General features: G+C 42.7%; 1 protein-coding gene across 6 annotated transcripts in view; it reads right to left on the minus strand.

Moving 5' to 3' along the window:
• The window catches only part of ABCD3 (ATP binding cassette subfamily D member 3), a 76,053-nt gene that overhangs the window by 33,030 nt on the left and 28,553 nt on the right, over positions 1 to 14,470 (minus strand). For all 6 annotated transcript variants that reach the window (XR_012160408.1, XM_073357003.1, XM_073357001.1 and 3 more), the window contains 2 exons: positions 3,284 to 3,382; positions 1,388 to 1,476 (listed from right to left, as the gene is read on the minus strand). Coding sequence is in view for 5 of the 6 variants with exons in the window: in XM_073357003.1 (XP_073213104.1) it covers positions 1,388 to 1,476; positions 3,284 to 3,382 (188 nt within the window). In the remaining variant the exon portion in view is untranslated. The remainder of the gene's footprint in view (positions 1 to 1,387; positions 1,477 to 3,283; positions 3,383 to 14,470) is intronic.

The following is a 14,470-nucleotide window of genomic DNA, read 5'->3' on the forward strand; positions in this document are numbered from 1 at the left end:
ACAAAATTAGTGGCAAAAGCAGGGAGGGGTTCCTAGAACTTTAGAAGACTAGACTGGATTAGAAATTAAAACGACTTTGACAAATTGGAGAACTGGTCTGAAACCAACAAGATGAAATTCAATAAAGACAAGTGTGAAGTATTACACCGAGGAAGAAAAAAAATAAAAAGCACAACTACAAAATTAGGAATAACAGGCTAGGCGATAGTACTGCTGAAAAAGGATCTCGGGGCTGCAGTGGATCACAAGTTGAATGAGTGAGAACAATGTGATGCAGTTTCAGAAAAGGCTAATACTCTGGGATGTATTAACAGAGTTGTATGTAAGACACATCAAGTAATTGTCCCATTCTACTCAGTGCTGGTGAGGCCTCAATGGAGTACTGAGTCCAACTCTGGGTACCATCCTTAAGGAAAGTGAGAGTGTGTCCAGAGGAGAGCAATAAAAATGATAAGAGGTTTAGAAAAACCTGACTTATGAGGAAAGGTTAAAAAAAAGAGGACATGTTTACTCGAGAAAAGACGACCGGGGGGGGGACCTACCAGTCTTCAAATATGTTAAGAGCTGTTATAAAGAGGATGGTGATCAATTATTCTCCACATCGACTGAAGGTAGGACAAGAAGTATTCAGCTTAATTTGCAGCAAGGGAGGTTTAGGCCTACACTACATGTCTACACTAGCGAATTTACAGCGGTGCAGCTGTACCGATGCAGCTGCGCCAGTGTAAGATTGCTCAGACTATCAGACAGACTATCAGGGTTGGAAGGGACCTCAGGAGGTCATCTAGTCCAACCCTCTGCTCAAAGCAGGACCGATCCCCAATTTTTGCTCCAGCTCCCTAAATGGCCCCCTCATATAGCCGCTCTATGCCAATGGGAGAGAGCACTCCAGTCGACATCATAAACCCACCTAAATGAGCGGTGGTAGCTATGTCACAGCCCTGAGCAACATAAATTTTGCCGACATAAGTGGTAGCGGAGACATGGCCTTAGGTTAAATATTAGGAAAAATTTTCTAACTGTAATGATACCTAAGCACTGGACTAGGCTTCCAAGACAGATTGGAATCACCCTAGCTGGAGGCTCTGAAGGAAAGATTAGACAAACACCTGTCTAGGTGTCCTTGCCCTGCCTCAGCACAGGGGGGCTGGACTAGATGACCTCTCAAGGTCCCTTCCAGTCCTACATTTGTAGTTTTATGTTTTTCTTTTTAAAATATCACCATTTAATCAGTGTTGCAGATGTTCATATATCATGTCATTTCATGTTATTTGGCTTAGACATTTCATATCTATCACAGAACCTATCTTCCACTATCATCACAATATCATTTCACATGAGAAACAAGACAATATTTAGAAGCAGCTACTTAAATAATTTACAGTACCTTTCAATGACTGTTCCATTTTGAATCATCCAAATATCACAATATGTGCGCACTATCAGCATAACGGCAATAAGTACCAAATAACCTGTCTAATACAAAACAAGCAAAGCAAATAATTAATGTTTAGTAATGATAACACAAAAATTAAAAGTTTACCTAATGGAAAATTATCAGGAAAGTAGAAATCTTCCACTCCTTTTTAAGGGAAACACTTTGCTTACTTTATAGGACAGATTCTAATATGTAATGTTTTCTACAACAAAAGTCCATTACTACACTTGTTATCAGGAAGATCTCTTTTGAAGAAGAGGTTACTTTTCTGCATTCTAAAAGCTACTATGGTTTATTACATATACCTACAGCTATGTTTTAGTCACAGGTATTTTTAGTAAAAGTCATGGATAGTTAACCAAAATTCATGGTCCGTGACCTGTCCGTGACTTTTACTGTATACCCCTGACTAAAACTGGGGGGAAGGGGGGCTCAGGGGAGGCCTGAGTATGGGGGGCGGGCAACATGGGTGCTTGGGGGAGGCACAGGTGCTGGAGAGGGGGACGCGGCCCGGGGGGCGTTGTGGATGCTGAGGAGGGGGACGCGGCCCGGGGAAGGGCTGCAGGTGCTCGGGGGGGTGCAACCCAGGGTGGCGCCGCAGGTGCTGAAGGGGTGGGGGGGTGGGGCTGGGGCAGGTTTCCTACCCAGATCCTGGGAAAAACGGCAACCCCAGCTCCTAGCTCCACTTGCTGCCTCCATTGTGCCCCAAGCCCCAGTTCTGCAGCTCCCATTCGCTGGGAGCCATGGCCAATGGGAGCTGCGGGGCAGTGCCTGCGGGCGGAGCTAGGAGCTGAGGGAGGGGAGTTCCTGTCACCGTTCCAGGGATTCCCCCCCCCCAGGTAAGCACTGACCTGCACTCCAATCCCCAGCCCTGAGCCCCCCCACACCCAAACTCCTACTGCTGGGGGCCCGAGACTGCCCCAGCAGCAGCCACTGGCCCATGGGCTGTCCGAGCTGCGCAGGGGGCTCCTAGAACAGCCACACTGGGCTGCTGCAGAAGTCATGTAGGTGACGGAATCCACGGAGCCTTACATATAACCCACTGAAAACTGTACACCACACATGACACAAGTATTCTAACAAATGGAGAGAAAGCGTAGACATGTCAAGGAACAAGCTTATGTACCAAATTTAAGCATTTAGGGGCAACTTTTCAGCCTAGAAAGCCGAACAATGCAATCTGTAATGAGCCTCTAATGCCTGTACATCAGAACTTTCGTTCAGAGTTCAACTGATTCTTCCATTCCAAAAATATCTTCAGATGCTTACAGAATATACAAGTTTGGTGTATGGAGACCCCCGGTTGGTGCATACAGCAAAGAATTTTATCTTGCAAAAAACTGCAGTCTGAGCAGTTTTCCTAGGAAGACCTTCATTGATTTTGGCCAAAATGGCTCTCTAGTAGGCAGAACTTGGCCCCCAAAAGCTAAATCACGATTCACAGTGATGGTTATTAACCTCTGGAAGAAATTGCCAAGAAAGGTAATCAATTCTCCATCATATATAGTAAATCAGCACTAGCTGTCCTTCTAAAAGATACTCTACAGCTCAACCACAAGTTACTGGGCTCAATTCAGGAATTACTAAGCAAAGTTCCATGGCCTATGTTATAACAGTCAGACTAGATAACTATTTAATTTTAAAATTATCTACTTGTGAACTTCAATTTCTAAAATTTAATCAAAAATAATGTTTTTTAATGTGCCACTAGTGACATGCTATTTTTCTAGTCTAGTACAAGTAAGAGAACAATGTATTTATGTTTTCAGAGCTATGATTACAAAAAAAAGCTACATGACTAAGAAGTTTGATCATTTTTATTTGTAACTGGATGGCAACGCTTACCTCTTTACAAAATGTTCTAGGGACCATTATTTTCAGGATTCGACATATTCTTGCAACGAACACTCTGTCCACGACTGCTCGCTCTTTTTTCCCTTCTTTCTGCATAGCATGGACAACATGAGACAAGAAAATTTAGGTCTTTTGTGTTCAGTTAAATTGTTACAACAAGCAGATAGGGAAAAGGTCGTATCCACATTAGGAACAAGTTGCCTTGTGCGGTATCTTGACATTTCTCTGCAATTAAAGTATGTTACAACATACCTGAATTACATGCCATGATTTATAAAACTGTAGTTCAATACTTAGTTACATTAAGAGTTATAAAAAACTAAACTAGATAGATACAAGCAATGCAGACCAGTATATACTCGTTCATAAGCCGAATTTTTTTAGTAAAAAAGGGAAGCATCAGAGAAGGGGGTTGGCTTATGAACGGGTATAGAGAGGGAGAGGTGGGACACAGCCCCTCCACCCAACAAAGGGAGCAACGATAGGCAGCACAGCCAGCAGAGCCAGAAGGGAAGAGGTGGGGCCAGAGTCTCGCCGCTTCTGGCCACTCTGCTTTCCCCCCAGCCTCCAAAAGCAGCTTCAGCTCCGGGGTTGGCAGGCTGCAGCCGTGCCACTCGGCCCCGCCCACCAGAGCAGGCTGCAGCCGTGCCACCCTGCCCACAGGGAACATGCTGCAGCCGCACTGCCCGGTCTGGCCCACCGGAGCAGGCTGCAGCAGCGCTGCCCAGCCTGCTGGAGCAGCTCCAGCCAGGCCAGACACATCCTCTCCTGGCCCTCCCCAGATAAGGTGGGAAGGGATGGGATGGGGAGAATGCGGGGGTCCTGGGCTAGGGGTGGGGTCATGTGGGGGGTTATCACAGGGGTTACTCCCCTGACCCCCAGCTTCTCCCCCCCAAAAAAATTTCCCCACCAGTTGCTGTCCTGGCCTGTCAGGGTAAGCAGCTGGCGTCCTAGGACACTTTGTTTACTTAGGTTTACCTCTGTGCCTACAGATGCTCGAGGTAAACAAACCATCTCGGCCCACCAGCGGCTTATCCTGATGGCCTGGGAGCCAAAAAGTTTGCCGACCCCGGAATTATAGGGTCGTCTTATGAATGGGTCATAAAAATTTTCCATTTTTACTTATCCATCTTGGGGGAGGGGGAGGTGTTGGCTTATATATGAACCGGCTTATGATTGAGTATATACGGTAATCTTCCACACTGGGCTCCGTTAGCATCAGATCAGTTTACCTATATTTTAAGTTACCTTAAAACAGATGATATAGACCAAGAGATACTGACAAAAGGCTCATTTTAAGACTCATCAGAACTGAGTAAAAATTAGGTTTGTCCAGGGTGGATAAAAATCAATGATTTTTTTTAAAAAGTCAAAAAAAAATCACATTTTTTTAATTTAAACCAGATTTTTTTGATAAAATCCTTTGAGGAAAAAACCTGTCTAAGGATAGTTTTAATTAAGATACGTTATAGCTCAAAGATATCTCCTTATAGAATAGGGATTATAAATTCTAATTCTATAGTATGAGAATATATTCATGTAATGTTTAAGAAAAGTTTTGTAAATGAGTTCCAATAGTTCATGGATTAGGGACCCAATTTTATGGGATTCCAGGGGCTTCTGTACAGATTATTTAGGTTAATCTTTTTATCTACCCAATGCAACTCAGTGCTCAGTCTTGAAGATACCATAAGATACCATGCTTAGTTTTGCAGTTCTCAAACTGTGGATTTGTGTCTCCAGAGATAACATGTTGTTAACAGCAAAAATGTTTTAAAATAAATAAATTATAGAGGTGAGAAATAACAGACCTCAACCCTATCGTCCCTCTGCAAATTTGTGTACACAGTCAATCCCTTACCTCTCTCTAACAGTGCAAAGTTTCAAAAAGTTCAATGAACAGAAGACTGTTGGGGGCAGAACAGATCTGAACAAGAAGTCTGGAGATAAATGTGAGAAGGGAGGGACAGGCAGCGGAAATAAAAGTGTAACCGTTTGAGCAGCACATTCTAGAAATCTTGAGGTCTTTCTGAGTGTAGCCTTCATTGATTTGAGATCTACCATACCATTCTCTCACTAGAATGAAAAACCTACAAAGGCAGGAAAAATAGGTAACTGGTGAAAAAATTGCCGTTTGTTTATGCAACAAACTCTCCTTTCCGGATGACTGAGAACCCACACTTCATTAATATGGTACAGTCATTAAGACGAGGATTAAGACAGTCCACCCAACAGAACAGATGTCGCAGGCAAATTGCTGGATAAAGTGTATGAAAGAGAAATTGAGCAGTGTGCAAAAGGTCTAGAGGGTAAAATTGTTAACCTGAGTCTTGATGAGTGGAGCAATGTCCACACTGAACCTGTTGTATGTGCTTGTGCGACAACAGAAGAAGGGAATGTCTTCTTTACAGAAACAATTGATACATCAGAAAATGCACACACAGCAGAATACTTACAAGAAGTAGCAGTAAAAGCTATAACAAACTGTGAAAAAAATTCAAATGTCTAGTACACAGCTTGGTCACAGACAATATTGCAAATGTATCCAAGATGAGAAGAAATTATTCAGAAGAGAGTCCCAAGCTAATAACATACGGTTGCAGTGCTCATTTGATGCACCTCCTAACCAAAGACTTCAGTGTTCCAGAAGTAATGGCTATTGTTGTTGAAATTGCAAAATACTTCCGTAACAACCACTTTGCAGCAGCTGCTCTGAAAAAAGTGGGAGGAACCAAGCTAACTCTCCCACAAGACATGCAACGGAACTCAGTAGTGGACTGTTCTGAGCACTGTATCAAGAACTGGCCTACTCAGATGACAGTTCATGAACAAAATTATGAAAAAATAGATGGCCAAAGTTCCCTCACATGCTGAAGCCTATTTCTGTAGCGTTGAACAAAATGCAGGGAAATAGCTGTTTTATTGCTGATGCTGTTGAAATTTGGAAAGAACTGAGTGAGATCTTAAAAAGAGAAATATGCAATGACAGAGTTAAATTACAAGCATTAAAAAAAACGAATGGGACAAGCACTATCTTCAGATAGTTTTCTTGCAAATATTCTCAATACTCGGTACCACGGTCAAACCTTAACTGCTGAAGAAGAGGAGTTGGCTATGACATGGACATCCAGCAATCATCCCTCCACAATGGCAACTATAGTAAACTTCAGAGCTAAGGGGGAACCATACAAGAAATATATGTTTGCTGATGATGTTTTAAAGAAAGTCACACCAGTGGAAGTCATTTAAGCACTTGGATTCAGAGACTGTTGAAGTGATAATCTCACTTTTAACAGCAGTAGTTTCTTCTGCCAGTGTAGAAAGAATATTTGCTTTTGGACTAATTCATTCCAAATTGAGAAAGCGTTTGGGACCTGAAAATGCAGGAAAGCTTGTTTTTCTTTTCCAGATTATGAACAAACAGGAAAATGAAGGTGAAGACAACTAAGTTAGCTGCAGAAGCCAATATTTTATGTTTCTCATGTTGACCTGGCTGACGTAGTTTAATTTTTGTTTTTTTGAAAAATTTCATTTAACTATTTTAGTTAAAAACAATTTTAACAAAACCAAACCTGATTTTAAAAAACTTGAATGTTTAACTAAATTCAAAAAATTCATGTTTGTTTTGTTAAAATATTATATGTTTGCTTTTGAAGAAAAAAATCCAGAATACATAATGTTGTTTTAGTTAAATAAATCAATTTAAATGTCTGTCTGGTGATGTTCTCCTCCTAATACAACATGGCAAGAAAATCCTCCAAATATTAATGATTAACCTGTTGAAGTGGAGATAGTTCACCTCCCAACGACTTCATAAATATCTGCTTCAATTACCTTTGGTAAATTTAAATTAGCAGCAAATCTATCTAAAAATCAAGCAAATATAGTAACAGTAAGGCCCCGATTCTGCACACTCTTATATGCAAGATATCCCACTGAAGTCAATGGGGGTACTGTGGTGCATAAATTTAAACATGCACTCAAATGTTTGCAGGATCATGGCTTACAAAGGCAGTGGACAGACAACAGATCAGGCCACAAGAAATTCTAGCAATGAACATTGGACCACTGGCTTGACCAAACTCTCAGGCCTTCTCTGCTCTCTAGAATTCAACAGTTTATAACTGAACTCATGGCATACAGTTTGTTGTGTCTATAACAGCTCTTGCAGGTTTGCATCACATCCACACTAGCATGGATCTAAACTGTTCCACTTGCAACCTGTTCTGGATACCCATCCCACAGTTCCCAACACAGTTTCCAGAAACAGGACATTCTGGAGATTTCAAAAAAATAGCTGTGCACTGAAGTATTAAGAGGGTTACTTGAACTTCAGGTAGCCTGTGTCCATACTATCACTGACAATGGTTCACGCATTGTATTCAGCCCTGCTGTAAGCAAGTACAGTCCAAATGGTATTTAGCACATTTATTAAACTGTTTGAGAACATTTACTTGTGGACGCAGAACACATTACAAACAGGCCAAAACCAATAAACACTTTTTAGCATGATAAATTTCTCTAGGGTACACCGGCCTAGGACTATGTTGCAGAAATTATACGAAAAAATTGCTTTTTGTGCAATGTTGCTTAATTGTTCTGGAAACTATTACAACCTAAGGTCCCAGTCTATTTAGCGCCATGCAGGCACTCAGGGAACCCGCCCAGGGACTGGACGGGGGAGCAGCAGCCCTCCCCTGGCCCCAACCTAGCCTGGCCTCCAACCTGCTGTGGCCGAGGAAGGGGCGCCTATCCTGCAGCCCCAGCACTGCCACAGCGGGGAAAGGCGCCTCTCCTGCCCCCGGCCCAGGTACTGCTGCGGTGAGAGAGAGCTGAGAGAGTCCTCTCTCCCTGCCGTAGCCCCGGACCATCCTCCTACACAAGCCCCTCATTCCTGGCCCCACCCCAGAGCCCACACCCTCAGCCAGAGCCCTTACCCCCTGCACCCAACCCTGAGCTCCCTTCCCACACTCCAAACCCCTGGACCCAACCCCCACCACGTGAATTTTGTTACGTGCACCAATACATCACCTCCATATTGGTGCACGTAACAAAATTCATTCCGCACCTAGGTGAGAAAAATTAAAGGGAACACTGATTACAGCGCATTAAAAAAATAGAGGTGCCCTGCAAAGTATTTCTTTAAAAATTGGGCTTGTGCTCCTTTTTCACCAAAGTTGTTTTTTATTTTTTGTTTTGTTTATTTTGTGTGCTTACTTTTCAGTTTAGAAGTATCATAAATGTCAAGCCCCATCTTCTCTGGTTTTGGTGGACGATGTGCTAGATCATGTTTATCATGAGCTCTCATACTAATTGAAGGGGTGGAATAAAATCTTGAAGACATACATTCTCACTAAAGTGTTAGTCACTGAAATTAAATACATTGTTAATAAAAAAGCCAAACAGTGACTAAAATATCACTCCCCTGCCCTAACTTTCACTTGCTTTGTTCTTAAAATATCAGTTTCTCTAGGTCTCCAGTCACAGAGAGTCTTTCCGGACTAGAAAGGAAATGAATTTCTAATATTAAAAACAAGCAGAAAAAACATTTCAGGCCTTGGTTATGCAGCATAAAGTGCCTAGTACTGACATTTACTTTTTAGCAACTCTTGAAATCTCATCTTATTTTATATTGTACTTTAAAAATCAAACATACAAATTTTGGCTTAAAAAGGTGCATTTTATTTAAAAAAAGAAACCTGAAATTGTTGAACTTTCAAAAGGCTTTTGTTTTTTAAAAAGGATTATAATGTCAGATTCTACACTAATTTCAACACTGAAAATTAGGAAAAAAATATTAGTGATGATCATTTTAAACATCAAATGAACTATTCCAATCAACTAATGCCAGTGTTTATAGGCAAAAAGAAAAGGAGTACTTGTGGCACCTTAGAGACTAACCAATTTATTTGAGCATGAGCTTTCGTGAGCTACAGCTCACTTCATCGGATGCATGCCGTGGAAACTGCAGCAGGCTTTATTTATACACAGAGAATATGAAAAAATACCTCCTCCCACCCCACTGTCCTGCTGGTAATAGCTTATCTAAAGTGATCATCAGATGGGCCATTTCCAGCACAAATCCAGGTTTTCTCACCCTCCACCCCCCCACACAAATTCACTCTCCTGCTGGTGATAGCCCATCCAAAGTGACAACTCTTTACACAATGTGCATGATAATAAAGTTGGGCCATTTCCTGCACAAATCCAGGTTCTCTCACCCCCTCACCCCCCTCCCAAAAACCACACACACAAACTCACTATCCTGCTGGTAATAGCTCATCCAAAGTGACCATTCTCCCTACAATGTGCATAATTAAGGTGGGCCATTTCCAGCACAAATCCAGGTTCTCTCACATCCCCCCCACCCCCATACACACACAAACTCACTCTCCTGCTGGTAATAGCTCATCCAAACTGACCACTCTCCAAGTTTAAATCCAAGTTAAACCAGAACATCTGTGGGGGGGGGGGGGAATAGGAAAAAACAAGAGGAAATAGGCTACCTTGCATAATGACTTAGCCACTCCCAGTCTCTATTTAAGCCTAAATTAATAGTATCCAATTTGCAAATGAATTCCAATTCAGCAGTTTCTCGCTGGAGTCTGGATTTGAAGTTTTTTTGTTTTAAGATAGCGACCTTCATGTCTGTGATTGCGTGACCAGAGAGATTGAAGTGTTCTCCGACTGGTTTATGAATGTTATAATTCTTGACATCTGATTTGTGTCCATTTATTCTTTTACGTAGAGACTGTCCAGTTTGACCAATGTACATGGCAGAGGGGCATTGCTGGCACATGATGGCATATATCACATTGGTGGATGTGCAGGTATACGAGCCTCTGATAGTGTGGCTGATGTTATTAGGCCCTGTGATGGTGTCCCCTGAATAGATATGTGGGCACAACTGGCAACGGGCTTTGTTGCAAGGATAAGTTCCTGGGTTAGTGGTTCTGTTGTGTGGTATGTGGTTGTTGGTGAGTATTTGCTTCAGGTTGCGGGGCTGTCTGTAGGCAAGGACTGGCCTGTCTCCCAAGATTTGTGAGAGTGTTGGGTCATCCTTTAGGATAGGTTGTAGATCCTTAATAATGCGTTGGAGGGGTTTTAGTTGGGGGCTGAAGGTGACGGCTAGTGGCGTTCAGTTATTTTCTTTGTTAGGCCTGTCCTGTAGTAGGTAACTTCTGGGAACTCTTCTGGCTCTATCAATCTGTTTCTTAACTTCTGCAGGTGGGTATTGTAGTTGTAAGAAAGCTTGATAGAGATCTTGTAGGTGTTTGTCTCTGTCTGAGGGGTTGGAGCAAATGCGGTTGTATCGCAGAGCTTGGCTGTAGACGATGGATCGTGTGGTGTGGTCAGGGTGAAAGCTGGAGGCATGCAGGTAGGAATAGCGGTCAGTAGGTTTCCGGTATAGGGTGGTGTTTATGTGACCATTGTTTATTAGCACTGTAGTGTCCAGGAAGTGGATCTCTTGTGTGGACTGGACCAGGCTGAGGTTGGTGGTGGGATGGAAATTGTTGAAATCATGGTGGAATTCCTCAAGGGCTTCTTTTCCATGGGTCCAGATGATGAAGATGTCATCAATATAGCGCAAGTAGAGTAGGGGCTTTAGGGGACGAGAACTGAGGAAGCGTTGTTCTAAATCAGCCATAAAAATGTTGGCATACTGTGGGGCCATGCGGGTACCCATAGCAGTGCCGCTGATCTGAAGGTATACATTGTCCCCAAATGTGAAATAGTTATGGGTAAGGACAAAGTCACAAAGTTCAGCCACCAGGTTAGCCGTGACATTATCGGGGATAGTGTTCCTGACGGCTTGTAGTCCATCTTTGTGTGGAATGTTGGTGTAGAGGGCTTCTACATCCATAGTGGCCAGGATGGTGTTATCAGGAAGATCACCGATAGATTGAAGTTTCCTTAGGAAGTCAGTGGTGTCTCGAAGGTAGCTGGGAGTGCTGGTAGCGTAGGGCCTGAGGAGGGAGTCTACATAGCCAGACAATCCTGCTGTCAGGGTGCCAATGCCTGAGATGATGGGGCGCCCAGGATTTCCAGGTTTATGGATCTTGGGTAGTAGATAGAATATCCCAGGTCGGGGTTCCAGGGGTGTGTCTGTGCGGATTTGATCTTATGCTTTTTCAGGAAGTTTCTTGAGCAAATGCTGTAGTTGCTTTTGGTAACTCTCAGTGGGATCATAGGGTAATGGCTTGTAGAAACTCGTGTTGGAGAGCTGCCGAGCAGCCTCTTGTTCATATTCCGACCTATTCATGATGACAACAGCACCTCCTTTGTCAGCCTTTTTGATTATGATGTCAGAGTTGTTTCTGAGGCTGTGGATGGCATTGTGTTCTGCACGGCAGAGGTTACGGGGCAAGTGATGCTGCTTTTCCACAATTTCAGCCCGTGCACGTCAGCGGAAGCACTCTATGTAGAAGTCCAGTCTGCTGTTTCGACCTTCAGGAGGAGTCCACCTAGAATCCCTCTTTCTGTAGTGTTGGTAGGAAGGTCTCTGTGGATTAGTATGTTGTTCAGAGGTATTTTGGAAATATTCCTTGAGTCGGAGACGTCGAAAATAGGATTCTAGGTCACCACAGAACTGTATCATGTTCGTGGGGGAGGAGGGGCAGAAGGAAAGGCCCCGAGATAGGACAGCTGCTTCTGCTGGGCTGACAGTATAGTTGGATAGGTTAACAATATTGCTAGGTGGGTTGAGGGAACCATTGCTGTGGCCCCTTGTAGCATGTAGTAGTTTAGAAAGTTTAGTGTCCTTTTTCAGCCAAGCTCTGCGATACAACCGCATTTGCTCCAACCCCTCAGACAGAGACAAACACCTACAAGATCTCTATCAAGCTTTCTTACAACTACAATACCCACCTGCAGAAGTTAAGAAACAGATTGATAGAGCCAGAAGAGTTCCCAGAAGTTACCTACTACAGGACAGGCCTAACAAAGAAAATAACTGAACGCCACTAGCCGTCACCTTCAGCCCCCAACTAAAACCCCTCCAACGCATTATTAAGGATCTACAACCTATCCTAAAGGATGACCCAACACTCTCACAAATCTTGGGAGACAGGCCAGTCCTTGCCTACAGACAGCCCCGCAACCTGAAGCAAATACTCACCAACAACCACATACCACACAACAGAACCACTAACCCAGGAACTTATCCTTGCAACAAAGCCCGTTGCCAATTGTGCCCACATATCTATTCAGGGGACACCATCACAGGGCCTAATAACATCAGCCACACTATCAGAGGCTCGTATACCTGCACATCCACCAATGTGATATATGCCATCATGTGCCAGCAATGCCCCTCTGCCATGTACATTGGTCAAACTGGACAGTCTCTACGTAAAAGAATAAATGGACACAAATCAGATGTCAAGAATTATAACATTCATAAACCAGTCGGAGAACACTTCAATCTCTCTGGTCACGCAATCACAGACATGAAGGTCGCTATCTTAAAACAAAAAAACTTCAAATCCAGACTCCAGCGAGAAACTGCTGAATTGGAATTCATTTGCAAATTGGATACTATTAATTTAGGCTTAAATAGAGACTGGGAGTGGCTAAGTCATTATGCAAGGTAGCCTATTTCCTCTTGTTTTTTCCTATTCCCCCCCCCCCCCACACAGATGTTCTGGTTTAACTTGGATTTAAACTTGGAGAGTGGTCAGTTTGGATGAGCTATTACCAGCAGGAGAGTGAGTTTGTGTGTGTATGGGGGTGGGGGGGATGTGAGAGAACCTGGATTTGTGCTGGAAATGGCCCACCTTAATTATGCACATTGTAGGGAGAATGGTCACTTTGGATGAGCTATTACCAGCAGGATAGTGAGTTTGTGTGTGTGGTTTTTGGGAGGGGGGTGAGGGGGTGAGAGAACCTGGATTTGTGCAGGAAATGGCCCAACTTTATTATCATGCACATTGTGTAAAGAGTTGTCACTTTGGATGGGCTATCACCAGCAGGAGAGTGAATTTGTGTGGGGGGGTGGAGGGTGAGAAAACCTGGATTTGTGCTGGAAATGGCCCACCTGATGATCACTTTAGATAAGCAATTACCAGCTGGACAATGGGGTGGGAGGAGGTATTTTTTCATGTTCTCTGTGTATATATAAAGTCTGCTGCAGTTTCCACGGCATGCATCTGATGAAGTGAGCTGTAGCTCACGAAAGCTCATGCTCAAATAAATTGGTTAGTCTCTAAGGTGCCACAAGTACTCCTTTTCTTTTTGCGAATACAGACTAACACGGCTGTTACTCTGAAACCTGTTTATAGGCAGTGATTGTTACAAGACATGTTGCCAAACTTGTAACACTGGTTAATTTAATGTTTGTAAAGTACTTTGATACAAAAAGGTCAGCATTTTACAATCTGCTTCTATCCCACAAAATGGTCCTGATTCTTCTCTTGGTTACTGTGATGTGATATTGCAGTAACTTCATCAAAGCCAATGGTATTGCACTAGATTTACACTAATGTACACAAGACCAAGATCTGTCCCTAGCTATCAAGAGCAAAGGCATTTTCTCGTGTCATAACATTTATTCATAGTAACGAAGAGGCTGGACCCTGCTCCCATTGTAGTCAATTCAGCAAGACTGGGCCAGGAATCTTTCTAGCCATTCCTTTGCTATAGCTAAATTATCTGTTACACAGTGAAAAAACAATGATATAGAAAGGTTTTAAAAATTATCTTGTCTTAGGGTACAAGATGATCTTGGAACGAAACAATTCATGTCTCTCAGCCTCTACAGATAAAGGTCCCAAATATACAGACCTTATATTTGTTAAAGACTATCTAAAATGTACGCTTTTTTTTTTTTTGCGCTTCTGCTGCTTAATACTGCATTAACAGCCTGACAAGGGTCCACCCGCCCTTAAAAAAAACACTTTTTTTAAAAAAACAAAACAAAACAAAAAAACCAAGAATGCCAAATCTGGTATTCCAGTTTTACTCGTGTACTTTCTTTACATATCAGGGCTGATCTACAGTTGAAAAAGTTGTAAAAATACAATTAAACTGATCTAGCAACTTAAGGTAAATTTATGTAAACAGGATTTAAAACAGTTTATGTGCTTTTACATTAAGGCTTTGCACTGCTGTAGGTTGACTGATTTACAGTTCATTTAGTTATTCCATTCAATATTTCTAGTCTAGGCCAGAATTCAGAGC

This window comes from Lepidochelys kempii, chromosome 8, assembly GCF_965140265.1.
Source record: "Lepidochelys kempii isolate rLepKem1 chromosome 8, rLepKem1.hap2, whole genome shotgun sequence".
Classification (NCBI taxonomy): Eukaryota; Metazoa; Chordata; order Testudines; family Cheloniidae; genus Lepidochelys; species Lepidochelys kempii.